The sequence below is a fragment of the Podarcis melisellensis genome (assembly GCF_964234715.1).
Source record: "Podarcis melisellensis genome assembly, chromosome: Z".
Lineage (NCBI taxonomy): Eukaryota > Metazoa > Chordata > Lepidosauria > Squamata > Lacertidae > Podarcis > Podarcis melisellensis.
Genome location: NC_138547.1, coordinates 21,156,272 through 21,170,044, shown reverse-complemented (window position 1 = coordinate 21,170,044; position 13,773 = coordinate 21,156,272). Strand labels below are relative to the sequence as shown.

General features: G+C 41.7%; 1 protein-coding gene across 1 annotated transcript in view; it reads left to right on the top strand.

The window, feature by feature from the left end:
• Window positions 1-11,866, top strand: part of ATP7A (ATPase copper transporting alpha) — a 38,842-nt gene extending 26,976 nt beyond the window's left edge. The window contains exons 20-23 of the mRNA XM_081897761.1: window positions 482-685; window positions 777-894; window positions 2,033-2,135; window positions 3,099-11,866. Coding sequence (XP_081753887.1) covers window positions 482-685; window positions 777-894; window positions 2,033-2,135; window positions 3,099-3,375 — 702 coding nt within the window. The 3' untranslated portion in view covers window positions 3,376-11,866. The remainder of the gene's footprint in view (window positions 1-481; window positions 686-776; window positions 895-2,032; window positions 2,136-3,098) is intronic.
• The last annotated feature ends 1,907 nt before the right edge of the window (window positions 11,867-13,773 follow it).

Genomic DNA, 13,773 nt, shown 5'->3' with positions numbered 1-13,773 from the left:
AGCTGCTCCATATGTTGGCTTGCCTTGCTTCAGGCAATTTTCCTAATGCCTACAAGGTCCAAAGGTTCCCCCCTTCAATTTTAAAAAATGCAATATATTACTTATTCAGTCATCGGAGCATCAGTTAAATCAGTGCTACTCAAAGTGGTGGTCCACAGGCAGGTTCTGAGAGCCACCAGCTGCCAGTCCCTGGTGACTCCATCACAGCTCAGGTTGGGTGGGATGCTTCAGGGAGCAGATATGCTACTGGTCCCTGGAACATTTGGAGGCAGGGATTGCTGGTCTACAGCATCAGATCGCTTGAGATGTACTGAGTTAAATAATGCTTTGATATTTCTAAGCAATGCCACTCATTGTTGGGGGAATGTTCTTCCAAGATGAGAATCCCGTAGTTCCACAGAACTCATTATTCTTAACAGCTGTATTTTTTTGTGTGTGAGGAATCTTCTGGTGTGATTTTGGACTTCCTTTTCTTTTTCAGGTTGGCATCACTAAAGTGTTTGCTGAAGTCCTTCCTTCCCACAAGGTTGCCAAAGTAAAGCAACTGCAGGATGAAGGGAAACGGGTAGCAATGGTGGGGGATGGGATCAATGATTCCCCTGCTCTTGCCATGGCTAATGTTGGAATTGCCATTGGCACAGGCACAGATGTGGCCATTGAGGCAGCAGATGTGGTTTTGATTAGGGTAAGTGATTGGATAGAGTGAAGACCCTTAATTCAATGTAAAACAAATTATGCCACCAATGTAACCAGTCTTGTTAATTCTTACTTGGCAGAATGATTTGCTGGATGTGGTGGCAAGCATAGATTTATCACGGAAGACTGTTAAAAGGATACGAATCAACTTTGTCTTTGCTCTCATTTACAATCTTGTCGGAGTTCCTGTAGCAGCTGGTATGTGATGATTCTGGACTTTGAAAATATGTATAATATTGCATTTTTTTTTCTTCCATGGAACATTAATTGCAAGTATATATCAATTAACAATTCCTTATGTGGGAGAAATTTGTGTGTGAGAAAAAGAAGAAAGCTGCAGTTGATATAAATATGTTGCACAGAAAGAAGAATATTAAGGGTTGCAACTGATACCCAAACTCATTCTTAAATGTTCATGCAAATTATAGTGGGTAGAAAAAAGGGAAGCTTTTCCAGTATTTATTTATTTATTTATTTATTTATTCATTCATTCATTCATTCATTCATAGATACATACATACCCTACCTATCTGACTGGGTTTCCCCCTGCCACTCTGAGCAGCTTCCAACAGAATATTAAAAAATACTGACATTTCAGACTTTAAAAACGTATTGATACAGGGCTGCCTTCAGATGTCTATTGAAAGTTGTATATTTGTTTATTTCCTTGACAACTGATGGGGGGGTGTTCCACAGGGAAGGCGCCATTACTGAGAAGGCCCTCTGCCTGGTTCCCTGTAGCTTCACATCTCGCAATGAGGAACTGCCAGAAGGCCCTCAGAACTGGACCTCAGTGTCTGGGCTGAACAAACTGGATTAGATTTACTTACTTACTTACTTACTTACTTACTTACTTACTTGCTTGCTTGCTTGGTTGCTTAATTTTTGGCATTTGCATGCTGCCCCATAACCCAAAGTTATTTGAGTGAGCTGAACTTCAGAAGAGGGCCTTAAGCAATGGGTAGGCAGGTACACATGAGAAAAAACCTGGTTCCAACACATTTATGAGTTTAAAGGTTAAAACCAATTTAAAAGTGATGGGAAAAGTAAATGGACCATAAATGGTCAAGCTGGCCTTGCTTTGGACCAGCTGCAGTTTCCAGACAGTTCTAATTCCAGCTGTTTGATTAAACATGCAGTGTTACAAAACTCTACAATTGACACTCTAGCTAGGTCCTCTGCAAGTCCATAAATCCTAAACTTGGGTTTTGCCTTCAGCTCTGCTTTGCTAAACACTAATTTAACATGCTTTGATTTTTTAAAATGCATTTCAGAATCATGTTTGTGACTTTGTTCTTTAACATCCCCTAGAGTTATTTCCAATTTCCCTCCCCAGGTGTCTTCCTTCCAGTTGGTTTGGTTCTGCAGCCTTGGATGGGCTCTGCAGCAATGGCTGCCTCTTCTGTTTCTGTTGTGTTGTCTTCTCTGCTGCTAAAATTGTAAGTACAGTATCCTCAAGCTTCTCATTCTTACTTTCGTGACTTGCTTGTGAAATCCATGGTTACATTTTGAGAAAAATAATTTGCTCTTCCAAAGAGGATAACCAGCAAGCTGGGCTCTGTCCTACCTTTTGAAAATTCAGGTAGGACTTACCTGTGCCTGCAGTTTTCCAGAAGAATCCCCTGCCCCATAACTGCTGTTCAGTTCAGTGAACTTTCAATAATGTATTTTTCATGCATTGCTTGTCTCATTCAGCCTCATCACAACTCTATATAGAGCATGCCAATTTTTGCAGTTATTGTCGATTGAGCTCGTTAGCCTAATTACTGATTTGATCCTTGGTTAAATTGGGGATCAAATTGAAGTTGTCTATCCAGACTAACAAATACTGTTAGTTGCTGAACTACCATGGTTTTCACATTCCCACTTTGTCCTCCTCAGCCCCAGGGCAGCATTTTAAGAGAAGGAGACTTTATATCCACACTTCCATCCCAGTTAGGAATTCCTCCCTTCGCACAAAGACATTGCAGGCAACATAGAGAACAGTCTGGCTCCTCAGCCTGGTCTGTTCTGGTTATGGATGATATTGTAGCTGGGCACCTCTGGAGCCAGTCACGGGAGGAAACTGGCACAGTTTGATTTGATTATAGATTATTTAATTTCTGTACCTCTTAATATATTTCTAAAAATCTCTTTAAGAGGGGTACAAAAAAGACAACTTAAAACAAAATATAACAGAAACACACAGTTACATATAAAAATGTTACATTAATACAAAGTTACGAATATATAAACATCAATATCAATTCATCTTCCTTCTGACACATCCTCCCTCTCAGCCTCTAGGTTATCATCTAGAGTCAAGACTACAAGCTTTAATAATTATTAACTGAATGATTAAATTGCAACCCTGTTTCAAACTAATGCATACGTGATTTTTGTGCATTTTCCCTTCCCTTTAGCTATAAGAAACCTACCTGTGAGAAATATGAACTGCGTACCCATGGCCAGGTGAGGCAGAAGAGCCCTTCCGAAATCAGTGTCCACATTGGAATTGATGAAACTGGACCAAGATCTCCAAAGCTGAACCTCATGGACCGAATTGTCACTTACAGCCGAGCTTCCTTAAACTCCCTCTTCTCTGACAAGCGGTCCCTCAGCAGCATAGTCCTCAGTGAGCCAGATAAGCACTCCCTTCTAGTTGTAGATTCACGGGAGGAAGATGACACAACTCTCTGAAAGTCTTCTTTTTGCTGAGAAGTCGACTTGGTCTCTCTTCATGCACTGATCTATTCTGGAGGTTGACCAGCTGCACTGTGTTTCCGATCGTTTTGAATTGGATTTCAATTGCTCAGTTGACCAGGGCAATTATATCCCCACCCCCCCAAAAAATCACTTCTAACTCAAGAGGCTGGCAGTTTCTGCAGTGCTTTGCCAGTATTAGCAAGCCAGAGCTTATCCAAAACCAACACTCACAAGCCACAGTATGCACTGGAAGCCAGTGCAGAGCAAGACACTGCTGAGCTGCTGGGATCATGAAAGGGCAGTCACCAGCACATAGTTTCTAGGCCATGTCTTTGCATGCAATGCGACATTATTTTATAGAGTGCGAAAAAGTAAGGATAGAAACCATGATTTCTTTTTTTCCTTTCCTTTTTTTTTGAAACACAGATGTGCCTTATTTTGTAACAGTTGTCTTCATAATTTCTTCCTAATTTGCTATGTGTAAAATGGCATTTTTCAGAAAACATTGCAACACAGGTTTTCCCATGATTTGAAAAAAAAGGAAACCATTCCCGTTATTTGTTTCTCCTCCCCATCCCAGCCACAGAGCTATAGACAATTCAGTGCACTCACCCGAGGCTACTGGTGAGAACGGTGCTTTCAAGTGTATAGAGGAGCTCCACTCTTGCCACAGCCACTGCCACACAAAGAATCAAGGAGTCAGGGCCATGCCTTGTGATGTTTTTCATTACTCAAAGGTCTATGTCTTTGTAACTTCATAAAGATGGAGTGGCTCAGTCGGCAGAGCATGAGACTCTTAATCTCAGGGTCGTGGGTTTTGAGCCCCATGTTGGGCAAAAATATTCCTGCATTGCAGCAGGTTGGACTAGGTGTCCTTCACGGTTCCTTCCACTTCTATGATTCTGTGATCTGAGATGTATGCTGGTGAGTTTGAGATGTTTGAAACTGCAGAGTTTAAAAAGATGTGTTTTCCTCCAGCACTTTCAGGGAGCTCCCATTCTTGCATTTCGAGTTTGAGGTTTTTTTGTTTAGGTTTTTCTTTTTTTAAGGCTCCTGAGCATTCTTTATTTATTTATTTCTGAGCAGATCACAAAATTTCGTCTTGGAACTTTTAATTTCTTTTCCATTTTGCTCAACTAAAAATTGTCATGGTTGTCGCAATGCTACCCCTACAGTTACAACTGTGCTGGCTTGGGTCTGTTGGGAGTTTTGCAGTTCAGAACATCTCGAGGGTGTAAGGGTTGGGAAGGCAGTGCTAAGCCAAAGTGTGGGTTCTGCATTGATGGGAAGCTATTGTTTCGTTTCCCTTCATCACAGAGTTTAAAATACATTTGTTATATTATTTAACTTTTAAAGAGATTTGCGCTTGGTTTGCCCACGTTTCTCACCATGTTTACAGTTCAGCAGGTCTTAGATTATAATCCTTTGGAGTGAATATTGCCATGTTGATGTTTGGACAGTGGTTGAAGACATACATTGTAGAGTCCTTCAACCTGCTAATAGAGGCATTTTTATAGTGTTTAAAGTAGCAAGAGAGAGGACCACGGTTCAGAAAACACCAGGGCTCTTGTTCTTGACCTGTAGGGGCATTAATGCACCAGTTTTAGTCATTAATCGCATTCCTAAAGCCATACTTAGGGGGGAAATGAAGCCAAACTGCAGCTGTTTCACTCCCGCCCCAGGTCATGATGGGATAATAAGAGTGCAGAAAGTATATCAGTTAAAGTCCACTGCCAGGGAGTAAGTAATCATCTGACTCAGAATCCTGACCCTCTGGCGCATACCCTGTGCAGGTCTGTCCCACATTCAGGAATCATGCTGGCCCGCACGAGCCCTTTGTCCTTGGCAGTTATGTGGCCACTCACCCTCTGCAGCCTCAGTTTGACTCAAGAGACTGGGTTTACCAGAAAAGGGATTGGGGCTGGCTTCAAAGGAAAAGCAAGGGCCAAGGGCCCCTTCCTGTCAATTTGCCCCCTTTCCCCTGGCGTGTTAGATGCCAGTGTTGGGTCCTGTGCCAGCCATCAAACACCACTGGCAAGAGTGGTGAAAAAATAAGTGTATTTGAAACTAAGTAAATTGTGTGCTTTAAAAATCTTTAAACTAGAAATGTTTGTAAGACTGCAACTTAACTGACCATAGAACGTCATATTGACTGCCCAATAGTGGCTGGAAAGCTCAATGAAATATTTTCACAATCATGTTGCGTTTCAGAATAGTAATAATGATGGAAAGATACTGAGGGAGGGGGGTTACAGAAAATAGTTTTTGATGTTTGATCTGTGTGAAACAGAAATCTTGGAAATTTATTTTTCTGCATCTCACTGTTCTGCCCTTGAAGTTATATTCTCCCCTCTCTTGTAATTTACACAAAGCATGCTTGAAAATTTTTTGGAAAGAGCAACCGATTTCTTTCTGATGGAATCAGCCTATTAAAGCAGAGCTGGTGATGGCTTCACTCTGATATTTTAAAATTATAATGGCATGCCAGTCTGGGAGCCTTTACTTGGCTGAATAAATATTCACTTTACTTGCTCTGCAGTTTCATTGCCCATTAAGCCTGCAGTGAAGAGCCATTAACTTCCTGTCCTGCCACCTCAAGAAAATCTGACCCATATGATACCTCAGTTTAGTTCCTGTTTGTTGCCTGATAAATGGTATTATTCTAGAACAGGCATAGGCAAACTCAGTCCTCCAGATGTTTTGGGACTACAACTCTCATCATCCCTGACCACTGGTCCTGTTAGCTAGGGAGGATGTGAATTGTAGTCCCAAAACTTCTGGAGGGCCGAGTTTGCCTATGCCTGTCCCAGAAGTATTACAGTTTTCTTCCTTTGGAGCAACGGTTATATGTCAAGGCTTGTATTGAAAGGGTTGATATCTAAGTTGAATTATAGCTAGGGAGAAACCAGAGAATTGGTGTGGAGGACCACACAGTCGAGTCTATCAGTTGACGGTGGATGTTTTTGTTTTTCGAGGCTGAACAAATCTGCACTTTCCCCTTTCGAAAAATATTTGTGACATGTTTTCATGAAACATTTACAGGATTTCAGCTGTCACATAGCTTTGATCATTCACAAGATAAGTTGTGGGAGTAGGTGCTATCTTTTGGCAGGAGATGAGCTACTAGCATTTGCCATTCATGATCATGTCATAACAATCTTCCAGTCTTCTCTGTGTCTCTTGTGGCAGAAAATAGAAGGTAGAATCCATAATGTTTCACTGCCAGCTGTTAGATTTGGTTTCCTCTCTGTCCTCTTAAGGGCTACTGGCCAAGAAATAGGATAGTGTATTTTAGTGGCTTCCTTACAGAAAAGATCTGAAAGAGGATGTGTTTTATCTTCTTTCTTCTCTATCTTTATTTTTCATCTTTGGTTTCCTCTGCTCTGGGACATTATTGGGGTCCAAGGATTACATACACACGAAGGTAGTAGATAATTGGTGGAAGGACCCTGACCGAGAGGCATGGAAAGGAAGACTCTCTAACTCTCAGGGTTAGAGACTGGGAGAAGAAAGGAAAGCTCCCAGGTGGGAGCTGGGAGAGTTCACTACATCCTGTGTGAGACAAAAGTTACAAGCTTCCTTTGACAGAGGACTCTGCTTTTCTCTTTCTCTCTTTTTTTAAAGTTTCTTTTATCTAGTTGTATTATGAGAAAGCTTTAATAAAATCTATTTTTTAAAAAAATGAAAGAGGATCCAAAGGCACTGTTTCCTCAGCAGCAGAGTTAGTGTGTAGATTTTATCTACATTGTAGGGGGTGCCTTGGGGTCACTTCCAACCCTACAATTCTATGATTCTGTGGTGGTTTGAAATGTACTGCTATCACATACTTGATGCAGAAGCCCACCCAGTGTGTCTTCCCTTTCTATGTATGATTTGCTAAACTTTTTTGGAATGTTCATCTTGATGCTTTGTGAATAATAGCTTATACTTGGCTTTAATTCAAAGAACCAAAATTGCTTTACTGTCTTGACTGTACAGTGTTCCGATAAAATGTTGTCTTCTTTCTTCTTTGGCAGTCACTCATAGCCGAGTAAGATTGTCTTCCATGACCACGGTTTTAGCAGTGAGTCTGTAAGTGACTGTGGAGGCCAATTCTGGATTCACACGTCCTTCCACAGTGGGGACAGAGGTTTCCAAACGGGAGTTGATCACGGTGAGGGTTTGCCAAGCGTGCCTTCCTCCTAGTGCGTTTCTCCCTTTCATCCTGAGTTCAAGCGTCTTCAAAGTCCATGAAACCTTTGGTAACGGCTATTCTCCAAAAGGAGCACTCACAGGCCAGTGTTTCCCAATTGTCGGTGTTTATACCACATTTTAAAAGATTTGCCTTGAGAGAGTCTTTAAACCTCTTTTGTTGACCACCGGCATTATGCTTTCTATTTTTAAGTTTGGAATAGAGTAATTGTTTTGGAAAACAATAATGAGCTATCTGTAAAACATGACCAGTTCAACAAAGTTGATGTTGAAGAATCATTGCTTCGACACTGGTGATCTTTGCTTCTTCTAGTGCACTGGCATTAGTTCGCCAGTATTCCCAAGTGATGTGTAAAACTTTTCAGAGACACTGTTGATGGAATCTTTCGTGGAGTTGGGAATGGCGTTTATAAGTGGGATCTCTTCTCTCTCCCAGATTATTTCGATGAGCTTGTGAAGTTGTTGTGTAAGTTCAATTCCGCCCACTTTGAAGACTTTGGCAGGTATCCCATCAGGTCTGCTGTTTTTGTTGTTTTTCATTTGGTTAATAACTGTACACAACTTTCCCAGATTTGGAGATACTGCAAGCTCATCTCTAATTTGTTTTTGCAGAATTTGTGAGAAGACCTCAGCAGCTATGGCGGAGTTGTGGTTAAGGAGATGCTGGTATTGTTCTTTCCAGCACAGTGGCATAGCTTCTTTATCTTTTAGAAGTGTAGTACCATCTGTTGAGTGTAGGGGGCATATGTCATGATTTATTGGCCCATAGATGGTGTTTGTGGCTTTAAAGAAACTGTGCATCATGAGTGTCAGCTAAGTGCTGGATCTCTTGAGCTTTTTTTATCCACCAGGTGTTATTTAGTTTTCTGGTTCCTCTGTGAACCTCAGCCTTAGCGTTGGCATAGGTTTTTTTTCTTAGTGGCGCAGTTTCTATCTCTTTGCCAGATCTGAAAGGCCTCCCTTTTCTTGTCAATAATGTGTTCAACCTCACTTTCATACTCATCAAACCAGTCCTGGTGTTTCTTGGTTTGGTATCCAATAGTTTGTTCACAGGCTGCAATAATGGATGTTTTTAGCTTGGCCCAGTGTTCCTCATTGTTATCAGGGAATTCTGAATGCAGATGGTCCTTAAGAGTCATTTGGAAGCAATCCCACTTAATAGGATCTTGAAGAGCTTCAGTGTTCACTTTGCACCTTTGTTTCCTTCCTTGAAGCCTGCATTGAGGTATCTTGATAGCCCTTGTGGAGCGTATTAATTGGTGATCTGTCCAGCAGTTGTCAGAACTTGTCATAGCTCTGGTAAGGAGCACACCACAGTCATCTTCAGCTTGGACAATTGCATAGTCTAAGACAGTGATGGCAAACCTTTTAGAGACCAAGTGCCCAAACTGCAACCCTAAACCCACTTATTTATCGCAAAGTGCCAACACGGCAATTTAACCTGTATATCTCATTTTTTTCTGTGTGTTTCATGTTTCTTCTTTATGACTGCTGTTGTAATAAATAATCCTTCATAAAAGTTATTGCATTACATTCTTCATTAAATTTTCTTTCCATTGATATATAATTTTAAGGTATAACTTAGTGCTATTTTTCTAAAAAAATGTTTAGGGGTACTCTCATATTGACTCAAGAAAATCACCACGGGTGGCGGGGATAAATACAGTTCAAATTGGGGGGAAAATACAGTGGTACCTCAGTTTTTGAACAGCTTAGTTCTTGAACTACTTGGAACCTGAGGAGTTCAAACCCGGAAATGAGTAATATCAAGGTTGTGTACTGCACATATAGTCAAAAGTAAGATTCCGTTCTGGTTGCTGTTGCCACCTCCTCCTTTTCCAATAGTCCCAGGCCACAGATTGAAATCTTGCCCAACTCTTGCATTAAAATCACCCAGGAGGACTTACGTGTCTCTGATAGGATGGTATCCAGTTGAGAGTAAATGTTTTTCTTTAATGTCTTCATTGGCATCCAGTGTTGGTGCATAAGCACTTATAACAGTAGCCTGTTGGTTTTTGGTGAGCTTTATTCAAATGGTTGACAGTCGCTCATTAATGCCGGTAGGGACTTCTGACAAGAGCTTCACAAGATCATTTTTTATAGCGAAGCCTACCCCATTTTTCGATGTTCTTGTTCAGATAGACCTTTCCTTTTTCTTCCTTCAGTTGTCCCTCACCTGCTCTTCGAGAGTCTTGAAGCACTTCAATATCAATGTTAAAACGTTGCAGGGTAGACTACGTCTAGGGCATTTTCTAGCCCCTCCCCCTTTTCAGGGTGAGCAGAGTGGATCCTAAAAAGGGCTGCTCAGTCATGGATACAGCTGCTGAGCTGCTCAACTGCCTCATTCCTTGAGTCAGAACAACTGAATCTGTATTCACCGCCCATGTGCCGGTTTATGACTAGGGGCTTCCAGATTTCATGGTCCTGCCCACATTACCATTGCCAATAACCATGGGACTTTGGGGGGTTTGGGATGGGTTTTTGAAAGATGCCTGTGCGTGAATTTGTTTTATTTTGTGTGTAGATCAGTGTGTGCTGACCATGACACAGTCTTTGCAGCAAGGCTCTATTCCGATGGCATGAGTATCACGATGACTGCTAGATTCCTATCTGCTGCAGCCTTCATCTGCCTTCACAGCTGTTGTAACATGCCACTTGTTATCTTCTGCCTGTTCTGCCGTTGCGCACTTCTTGGATCCTTATTTGCTCCTCCCCTTTGACCTTACCACCTTGCGTGACCCTGCTGGGAGCCCAAGGCTTCCAACAGCTTCTCTCACAAGGGTCATAGGAACGTGAAAGCCCACTCACCACAGCAAGGTGATGATCTAGCAAGTGAGTCCGATAAAATGTACTCTGCCTGTAAATATGGTTTGTTTCCTGTCTTGAGCACATTTCATTTATTTACAGTTTTATGTTAACTCATGTTTGTTAAAATTTTTAAAAAGCTGCAGAAAAAGCTATGCATTTACATTTTAGTTGATTTATTTATTGCTCTTCTCCACTATTAGGCAAGATGTTCTGCTGTCTGCTTCATTTAAATTACTAGCCAAAAAGTAAATCCAGACATAAATGCAAGTCAGGGCTTCCCTTTCCTCTAGATCACATTTGGCTGGATGGCAAACTGAATGCTGATTTAATCATCTGTCTTGTCCTCCCCTCCCTGTTTTGCCAAGTTGGATGTCTACCTTGTTAGTTTTTTAAAGCGCTACATGTACATTTATTCAGTTAAATGTACACCCATCTCTCTCTTTTTAGGTGTGTCTGTTAAAAGCAATTACGTTTTCTTAAAAAATGAAAAACTGCTTTCAGATAAGAGTTGGGTTGGTGATGTCACTGGTTTATATCCATCTGCTGCAAATATGCAGTATTGATGAGCTCTCCAACCTTTTCAGACCTAGGACCTACTTCTAAGTCAAACATTCATTTGGGGACCCATTTCTTAATCTTTTGCCATATTTTTGCATGGTGGCAGTGCTCCTGTTGCAACCCATATTGGATTGGGCCACCACCCACTAGCAGGTCCCAACCTACCAGTTGAAGGCCAGTGGACTAGGAGGTAAGATAATCTAAACAAAATGCAGTGAGTGCAGTTCCATTGGTAGTTCAAGGCTCACATGATGTGTGTATGTGTACTCCTGCAACTGAGCAGATGGTTGAAGCTTACATAGCATTTTCCCATTGCTTTTTAAAAAATAAAATATGTAGGTATTTTAGTACAAAGGTGACTCACTGGTGGCTTACACAGGTCCAGGATTTCTGAAAACTTGACTGAAGGTTGCTCTACAAATTACATGACAGCTCACTTGTTTGTTGCGACCGCTGGTCCCAACTTCTCAGTAAGCAAATCTAACATGCTTAGTGTGCACACTAAGCATGTTATTATTTTTGGGGTGCCTTCCAAATGTTTTGGGTGAGCCCAGATTTGTAGGTCACCTGTGACAATAATAATGGCCTTTCCCAATCTCCTGTAAAGCTGTCCTGCATTTTTAAGGAAACGAGAAATGTTTTCATCTCCTTGGGACTCTGATTATGGGTTCTACAAAGTACTATTGTGAGTACACATTGGGTTGCATTTAATTTTCAGCTGAAAAAAATCATAAGTTCTTGCCATGACTATATGTAATGTCTTGATTTTCAGGATACGCTCTGTAAAACAAAACAAAAAAAACCAACAACTTTGTGCAATATTTGCTTTTAATGCATAATATTTTACATTTGGCGGGTATGCCACAGTTATAATCTTGTCAAGAATGTGCCTTCAGCTCTATAAATGTTATATCACAACATTACAAGACTGGTTGTGTGTGGATTTTTATTTGAAGGGCCCCATTTTGGTTTCATTCAATCTGTTTCTGTTCAGAAATCTCTCACCTAGCTAAGCACCATTCAAAATTACATTCTTTAATTAGCGCCACACCACCACCACAGTGCACAATGCAACACTCCTGTGAACTTTTGGATTCTTTCCCATTGCAATATATTTAGAAAGAAAAGGAAGGGGAGCAAGGAAAAAAGGAAGAGTTCTACCTTCTGGATGAAAAGCCAACCCCAAAGGACCACGTCACTTAACTAGTATCTGTATAAATGGGTGCCAAATGGATTCATGCTAGGGTTAGCTTTCCTATATTCTTCCTGTACTGTCGGAGACAATGTGCCTCTGCATATCCATTGCTGAGAATCACAAGTGGGGAGAGAGCTCTTGTGCTCAGTTTCCACTTGTAGTTTTCATAGAGGCATCTGCTTGAGTACTGTGAACAGCAAGCTGGACTAGATGGGCCTTTGGCCTTATTCAGCAAGGTTTTTTAGGTACTTAAGCAATTTGTTCTATCCAAAAAAATCTGCTTCCAAACTACAGCGCAACCCAGTTTATAAAGCTGGCAATCCAAGGTAGACTTCCTGTAGATAGCAGAATGTTTTGCCCAGTACCTGTGCTTTCTTTGCTAGAAAAAGAGCTGCTGGTACTCACTATGAAGTTGTTGCAGTAAGTGCCACACTTTTTAACAAGAACAAAAGAGGTGCTGGTACTGCGTACCTGTGAATACCCCTAGAAAAGAGAACCACTGCCTCGAACCATATAGCTATATAATTTTAAGAGCTGCTATTTCCCCCCTCTTCAAAATGAAGACAAGAAGTTAAGACATAATAACAAACAAACAACCCTGTGTTCCCTGTCCTCCCCCCTAGCCCTCAAGGAGCTGCTATTTTCAATGTCTTAAAGGAAATCTATAATCGACAGGGACATGCAGGCCAGCCTTTTCCAAAATGGTGCCCTCCCGATGTTTTTGGACTATGGCCTTGTTCATTGGAGATGATTAGTTTGAATCTGGAGAGCACAAAGTTGGGAGAGGCTGATGTTGACAATGTGAAAAGGCAAAAGCGGAGGAGGGTGGACTTGCTCAGAGTTATAAGCAAAATGCTCTTATAAAAGAGAAACCAGTCAGGCTTCCTGTGGCTATAGTCCTGCCCTTGCAGCTTTGCTCACTTTTCTTACTTGACTGCTGTCATCTAATCATCATTGGAAAAGAAGAAATTAGAAGAAAGATGGTATCACTGGCCCATGACCCACTAACTAAGCCTTGGATGGATGACCTGTGGACTTGCTCAGAGTTATAAGCAAAATGCTCTTATAAAAGAGAAACCAGTCAGGCTTCCTGTGGCTATAGTCCTGCCCTTGCAGCTTTGCTCACTTTTCTTACTTGACTGCTGTCATCTAATCATCATTGGAAAAGAAGAAATTAGAAGAAAGATGGTATCACTGGCCCATGACCCACTAACTAAGCCTTGGATGGATGACCTGTGGTCTTCCTCCTACCATCATCCCTGTCCATAGACCACCTGGCAAGGGCTGATGGAAGCTGGAGTCCAACAGTTGGAGGCACCACATTGGCTAGTCCCATTCTGTGCACTTGCTCTCTGTATTAGGTAAAGGTAAAGAGACTCCTGACCATTAGGTGCAGTCGTGGCCAACTCTGGGGTTGCGGCGCTCATCTTGCTTTATTGGCCAAGGGACCTGGCGTACAGCTTCTGGGTCATGTGGCCAGCATGACTAAGCCGCTTCTGGCGAACCAGAACAGCGCACAGAAACTCCGTTTACCTTCCCGCCGGAGCGGTACCTATTTATCTACTTGCACTTTGGCATGCTTTCAAACTGCTAGGTTTGCAGGAGCAGAGACCGAGCAATGGGAGCTCCCCCCGTCGCGG